The 7,894-nt window shown below is 36.1% G+C and overlaps 1 protein-coding gene across 1 annotated transcript; it reads right to left on the bottom strand.

Moving 5' to 3' along the window:
- Positions 1–1,593: 1,593 nt before the first annotated feature.
- On the bottom strand, positions 1,594–7,509 carry LOC115950821 (ABC transporter F family member 4-like). Its single transcript, XM_031068076.1, has 3 exons — positions 7,455–7,509; positions 5,135–5,820; positions 1,594–3,062 (listed from the first exon to the last, which is right to left on the bottom strand). The coding sequence occupies exons 2-3, from the start codon at positions 5,810–5,812 to the stop codon at positions 1,683–1,685; spliced, it is 2,058 nt and encodes a 685-aa protein (XP_030923936.1). The 5' UTR covers positions 5,813–5,820; positions 7,455–7,509; the 3' UTR covers positions 1,594–1,682.
- Between the last annotated feature and the right edge of the window lie 385 nt (positions 7,510–7,894).

Raw genomic sequence — 7,894 nt, forward strand, 5'->3', positions numbered from 1 at the left:
CATAGAAAAAAAAATTCCCTTACGGGGGTTACAACAATTTATATGACTTTTTAAATTGATTTATAAACTATGGGAAAGTGAATTACAATATTTATATTTTTTTCAAAGGATAAAATGGCAAAATCCTTTTAGAAGCCAATATTGATGACGTAGCATTGCCAACTCTTAATATTGATATCCCAATTTTTTAAAATCCTCAAACAAAGTTTTGAAAAACTTCATTAGTGTGATTTTCAGTTGCATCCAAAAGTATGAGATTATCATATTGGTGAGTTGGTCAACATGATAAAATCAACATATTAATTCCAGTTACCCAAAATCTGGAGATCTGAAGTCCTCTTCTTTTTTTTCTTTTTTTTTTCTTCTTTGAAAAAGTTATGTTGTAACTTTCAACTTTTTTGGTTTATATTATAGCCTTCTTGACTTAAATATTTAGGTAATAAAGTGCAATTTTTATGTCTACCATGATTTTTTTTTTTTTTTTTAATAAACCATGTCACATGAAATTTTTTTGGTTCATGCTTTGACCCTCCTGAAGCTCAAATCCTGGTTCCGTCCCTGTGCTGTGCTGTTTCTATCATGTATACGATAATATATATCCTGTATGCTCCATGTCTCTAGATTTCTCACCTACCTACTAAGGCACACAATTTTCATTATCCTTCTAGTTATATCTACTATTTCCATTAATTTCCGTGTTAAGGACCGTCTATTCCTAGTACCAATACGAATCCTACTCTCCTTGACTAACATCTTTATCTACACCTGTCCGTAAACTGATAAAAGTGCAAGAACTCTCACCCATGTGCACTGCATCCGAGGGCCAATGTGACATGTCTTTTACGAGAACAGCCTAGCTAACAATAGCTTGCCCAAATTTTACTGTGTCTAGGGCCAATGCAGCCTGTCACTAGAAGGGAACACTCCAACGTGTATATTTAGTGCTTGTTTGGATAGCACTTATTAGTGTTGTGTATGTTTTTTTTTTTTTTTTTTTTTTTTTTTTTTTTTCTTTTCAGTCGTAATGGTTGACTTGTTCTTCTGTGAACAGTGCACTGTTCACGAGTCCCAATAACTTCACTTTTTATCAACTTTTTTATTAAAAATGGGTCCCACAGTACTATTCACACATTTAAAAATTATTTTGTTATAGTGTTTTCAATTTTCAGTTTCAGTAAAATAAGTTCTATCCAAACAGATTCTTAGTGGTCGACTGGTCGCGTTCATAATAAAGTCACTAAATTTTACAATTGCCATTAACCTACTGCAATTCTCCTTCTTCTTTTCTTTATTTATTTTTGGGGGGTTCAGGTATCGTGGGGGCAGAATATCAAATTGCTTCAAAGTTATGAAGGTCATTTTATTAACCTTGTAACAATAAACTAAGCAGTTTTCAGTTTTCACCTGTCCTAGCAAAAAGCAGCATTAATTCTACACAAATTTCTGAAGGACATCTAAGTTAATGGAGCAATTGTAGTTCACAGAGCTTTAACACGATATAAATCAATCTATGATTTTCGTGCAGGTGTCCTCAGCGTATTGCTAAGAGGGAAAGGCCAAAAAAGGAATTTAACAATAATTTTTAAACAACCTCTGATTTGATCTCTCTTTGTAACTCCTCCTTGTACTCCTCAAAGGTTCCAGGGAAATTTCTCACAGTTCCATTTTCCACAACCCAAATTTCACTCCTCTTCATCCTCACAAACACGAGATATAAGCCTAGAGTCATGACTGACAAGGACAACTCCACCAGTAAACTCATCCAGTGCATCAGCCAGCGCATCAATACTCTGCATGTCCAGATGATTTGTGGGCTCATCCAATAGCAATATGTGTGGCTTCGACATGGAAATTGAAGTGAAGACAACCCGTGACTTTTGCCCTCCAGATAATTTTGCAATTGGGGTGAGGTGATTATGACTAGGGAGTCCAAATTTTCCAAGCTTTGCACGTACAGCCTCCTGCTTGCTAAGTCCCTCTTGATCTGGATGAAGACGAAGAAGATACTGAACTGGCGTTTCATCCATTGTTAGTAGGTCCACAAAGTGCTGCGAATACCTCCCAATCCTTGACTTTTGACTCCTTCGTACTTCACCTTCTGTTGGAACCAAATCACCTGCAAGAAGATTCAGTAGGGTAGATTTTCCAGCTCCATTGGGCCCAACAATAGCAACACGTGTTCCCATATCAATACCTACATCGACATTCGAGAGCCTAAAATCCGCTCGATTTGGGTAACTAAAGCTGACTTCAATTAGCTGCAAAAGTGGCGGTGTGAGCTCAGTAGGTTCAGGGAAGTGGAACTCCACACTATAATCTCTCCACTTCTTTGGAGCCTCAGGCAGAGGCTCATCCTCATCAACCTTTCCCTTAGCCTTGCTCTTAGATGCTTCCTTTGCAGCATTAAACTTAGCCCGGTCTTTCACCTTTTCCTGCTGAGCCCGACTCCCTGACCTCTTCGCTGCTTTAATTCGCTTCTCATAAGTTTCAAACTTCTTGTTCATCTCTTTGCGACGCTGCTCATACCCACTTTCAAAATCATCAAAATTCCCACGGTAGAAATGAAGCTTAAAATCATGGAGATGAATGATCTCAGTGCAGACAGTGTTGAGGAAATCCCGGTCATGTGACACAACTACAAGAGTTTTCTTCCACCGACACAAGTACTCCTCCAGCCAGAGAACAGCCCTAAGGTCAAGATGGTTTGTGGGTTCATCCAATAAGAGTAGTGTCGGTTGCACAAAGAGCGCCCTAGCCAATGATATTCTCATCCTCCAGCCACCACTAAATGATCGGGTTGGGCGACCATGCATATCCTTGGTGAAACCCAACCCAGCAAGAATCTTTGATGCCTGAGCCTCTGTTGCATCTGATCCCAAGATATGCAACTGTTCATACAACTCAGCAAGCTTATCTCCCGCATCATCCCCATTCTCATCATCTCCATTCTCACCCTCAGCAGCAGAAGATGAATTCTGCAAAGATTCAACCTCTTTTCGGAGATTTACCAGCTCTTCATTAGCTGTAACAACTGCTTCAAGGGCAGTTTTATCATCACCAACCAGTGGCGACTCCAGGAATTTTATCCAGGGTATTCCTATTTTACTTTGAAAAAATTTCGGGTCATTTCAGTCTATTTCGAGTGTTTTGGGATGTTTCGGTAAATACCGGCCGAAATTCAAAATTTGGCCGGTATGAAGTTTGTGCTTAAAAAAAAAAAAAATGTTCTTAAAACCAAAACAAATTTGCATTTTGTACATCCAAAAACCTCAAAAGGAAAAAAAAATGAAAAGAAAATAAATGAACAAAGGTTGCTTACAATAAACTATAAGTTCGTTTGAAATATTAATAAAATTATTAATTATTGTTGTTTAGTTATTTTATTAATTTATTTATCTTTTATAAACTATAATTTGTTATATTATTATTTCATTAATTATAAAATTATTAATTATTATTTAGCCTAACATAATTTAATTTATTTGTCTTTTATAATATATTGGTTAATTATACAGTTTTAATTATTATTGTTTAGCGTAACAATAAACTATATTACTTTAATTTATTTGTCATTAATTATACTACTTTAATTTATTATATTATTTAGCCCCTTGTACACGTTACACTAAAAAGACCTAACATTACACGTTTGATATGCAGCATAATAATTAAAACAGTACCATGTACAACATATTATATTACTTTAATTATTGTGCTCCCGGCCCTATGTGTGATGTGCCCATCAGCCCATCTATCCCCACCCCACTCAATGGATAAACATAAGCCTTATTGCCTGATGCCCAATCACAATTGCCTGCCAATCAGAAAATTTCGCAAGATTCACAAATCACAATATTCACTAAAAACAATTAATATTACACCAACACAGAACACACATTGACCAACACAGAACACACATTGACCAACACAGCACCAACGGATAAAATAAACACTAAAACCAAATTCAAAAAGACAGAACAGGAAAAAGCAAAATATAAATAAAGACAAACAATGATCCATTCGGCCAGCCAATCAGAGAGAGGAGTGATTCATTTGGCCAACCAAATAGCCAATCAGAGAGAGAGAGAGAGAGAGTTACTGAGTTAATTTAAATAAAGACCAAAGAGAGAGAGAGACGCTTCTTATTTAGAAAATCACACTCAGTGAGAAAAAGAGAGAGAGAGATTGAGAAACTGAGAGAGAAAAAGAGAGAGAAATTAGAAATACCTTGAGGGAGCTGAAGCTCAGGGAGGGTCCGCCGGTCCGGAGGGATCTGCGATTCTGCGATCTGCTAACACCGAGCTACGGCGACGACGACTGCGACTGCGATCTGTTAGCACCGAGCAGAGCGATCTGCGACTGGCGACTGCGATTGCGATCTACGGTCTACGATCTGCGATTTGCGATGAGGGACGAGCTACGGCGACGACGACAAGGCGCGAGCTACGGCGATGACGACGAGGAGCGAGCTACGGCGACCGAGGAGCGAGTATTGGGGTTTTTTGGTTTGGTTTTGCCGTTTTGGTACAGAGGCTCTGTATTGGGTTTTTTTTTTTTTTTTGATAAACACAGTATTTCTTTTGGTTTGTTTTGCTTTTGCTCTGTATTGTATAGACTGTATCGTGTATTGGGGATTGGTTTTTTCTGCAGTGACGTGACCGGGGGTACGGTGGGTAAGTTTGATGTCTGATTCTGTGTTGGTTTTTTTTTTTTTTTTGAGAATCTGTGGGTCGGTTTGCTCTGTTGGGCTCGCCGTGGGCTTGTCTTACCATGGGCTTGGTTCTGTTTCAAATTTTTTTTGTTTTCAGATTTTAGTTCAATTTTTTTTTGGGCTTTTTTTTGCTTGAAAGTTGAACAGATAAATTTTGGCTCGGCTCTGTTACAATTTTTTTTTTTTTTTTTTTTTTTTTTTTTTCAGATTTTAATTCTTTTTTTTTTTGGGCTTTTTTTTTTTTTTTGCTTGAAAGTTGAACAGATAATTTTTTTTAATCTGAGGGTGTTCCTAATTTTGTGTTGAGGGTGTTCCTAATTTAGCTTAAATATAAATTTTTTTTTTTTTTTTAGAAATTTTTTTCAGGTCAGGGTGTTCCTGGGAACACCCTGACCTGTACGTGGCGCCGCCACTGTCACCAACCACCTCTTGTTCAACCAAAAGCACATCAATATTCTTAGGTACTGGAATCTTCCTCCAAGCAAGGAGCTTTAATAATGTAGACTTGCCCATTCCATTGGGTCCAACCAAGCCATACTTTTTCCCATGAGATATCTTAACCGACGTGTTCTTTAAGAGTTCTTTTCCCCGAGCAGATACAGAGAAATTATCAACAGTTATGTCTTTGACATTGGCATCAGCTTCATCATCCCCATCAAGAACTGAAGCCCGGCTACCAATAACAACAGTAAAAGCATCATGGTCATCCCTAAGGGCCTCCCGTTTTGCCTGCTCTGCTGCATGGACAGCAAGTATGTCCTTCTTTTCTCTTTTTTTCAACTCTTTCTCACTTATGGCTATGTCAAGTGAATTTGAATCATTCCTCATTTGCCGCTTCTTGGCATCAGACAGGTCTTCTTCAGAGGCATCATCCTCATCATCAGATGGAGGAAGATCTATGTTCTCAGTGTAAGATGACACTTTTGGAGCTTTTGTCTTAGGCTTACTAGAAGCGTTTGAAGAAGAACCCTTTTTAGGTTTCTCAGGTTTCTCATCCATGTTAGCAAGCATCGCCGAGACCGAAAGCTTCCCTTTCTTCGCATCTTTTGAAGTGTCTTTGCCACTAGCCTTAGCACCAGTCCCCTCCGGCTTCTTTCCCATTGCAGTAACTGGTCAGGTAAGAAGAAATAGATTTAGACAGTGTTAAATCATATCAACCTTGATCAATTTTTATTAAGTTCATCATGAATATAAATGCATAATTAAAACCACATTAGAGCTTTTTTTTGATAGGTTAAGACCACATTAGAGCTGAGCAAGACAATTCACATAATAAAGAAACAAATCCATAGAAAGTAGAGATATGTGGCATCAATTTCAAAAGAAATAAAGAAAAAACAAGGAAAAACAGAATACACTAATAACATGCAAAGACATTCTTGAAAATTTCAGACTTTAATATAGCCTAATTAATTCACAGTATTGCAGAAAAAAAAAAGGTATGAAACATGGATGCAGAATTGTTATACTTAGTCTGATTTTCTCTCCTATTCGAAATAAAGTTATAAGTTGATGATGCTCTACAAAAAGGATCACCTATTATTTGTAGAAAAATGATGTTTTCGACACAGACAAGGGTATTTAAACTGGCAACTCCTAAGAATCTTGCTTTGTGTATTTCTTGCCTTATAATATTGAACTTATATATTTATCCACTATTTTCTAATAAATAGGTGTAGTTTCCTTGACCAAAACGCACAACACTATTGTAATTCTACACCTTATGATGAATTTTGTTATAAAAGTCCAAAAAAGTGCTGGACACTTGGATAAAAATGTCACACCCACTAACTATACCACGCAAAATCTCAGATAGAACTTCCCTACAAATAATAAAATACACATCTTTCTGACATATAAATGATAATCCATATGAACTTTGTCCTTTATTAAAACCAGTATAGGTCATATGCAAGGTTTGCTGCAAGAGGAATATAGATCAGTTCATGAAGCAAGTAGGATTACTTTTGGCTTTTAGTCAATTTCTGCCCTATCTAAAGCAATTCAATATCTTAGATTTTTGGCTTTAGAAAATTCCAGGCTTTGCCAAGTGGCGCATAGAATTGAAATTCTCTTTACAATCTTCCAGGTAAGACTCTCTTATCAAGTGCCACATCAGTTTACTCTCCTTTTCCTGGCTTTTAGAACAATCACACAAACCCATCTCTTCTCACCTCTTGACATTACGCTCTCTTCTCTTTCCCACACGTTTGATCATTTTGTTATTAACTAATCTGGCCTAAATGATAGAGTATGTTTTTATTTAAATACTTAGGCTCTATAGAACCATATCTCTTGTTTATTTATTTTTTTTCCATAAGGATTATGTAAGTAAAAGCAAATGACTATATCTGCTAGGTGTTCTACAAAAGGCCTCCCAATAGGTATTTTATTTTTTGAATATCCATTAGATTTGTCTTCTTTTGTTCCCATAAAGATAAATCTCCTGTTGTGGAGTTTTTAATGCTATAAACCAATGAAAGAGAATCGCAAGCAGCTTCTGCAGCTAGGACAAATCAAAAAACCCAATATGGTTGGTGACAATTATTTTTAAAAGAGAACATAACAGTTTGACAGGTTAGTTGAATACAGTATAAGATTTAATTGAATGCAAATATTTGTTTCTTTGAAGAGAAAGCTGGCTAAAATATGAAAATCAGAGCCAATTCAAACACAATACACTAATAGATAAAATCTAATACAAAGTATGAGATAAACAAAGAGAAAATCAAGCTGTCCTTACCTGTCAGTTTGTTCCATCAACTCTTCTTGTAAATTACCCAAGTGTTGTGCTTGGCAGAGAACTAAGCAAATTTGTATTTCAAAAAAATGATAGGGTCAGAAGGTTTTTCAAATTACAGGAGAGAAAGATGAAAGAGAGACTACAAAAGAAAGGTTTGATCCATCAAAAATTACCATAAATTTTGTAAACTTGTGAAACTAAAGAGACATTGGAAATTCAAGTGCATTCTCAAAGAAAAAAATGTTGCAAGGATCTTAGTTAATCAAATAAGCAAAACCTATTCAAAAACCAAACTTTAAATAAATAATTAAAAAAATCCAGTTTTTGTGAGATTAAATATTAAATATAAGTAGGCATGAGGCTTTGGAAAGTTAGTTAGAATAACTTGTTTTTGGTTTTTTTTTTTTATTTTTTATTATTGTTAATCGAGTTCGTAGAAA

The sequence above is a fragment of the Quercus lobata genome, chromosome 6 (assembly GCF_001633185.2).
Source record: "Quercus lobata isolate SW786 chromosome 6, ValleyOak3.0 Primary Assembly, whole genome shotgun sequence".
Classification (NCBI taxonomy): Eukaryota; Viridiplantae; Streptophyta; class Magnoliopsida; order Fagales; family Fagaceae; genus Quercus; species Quercus lobata.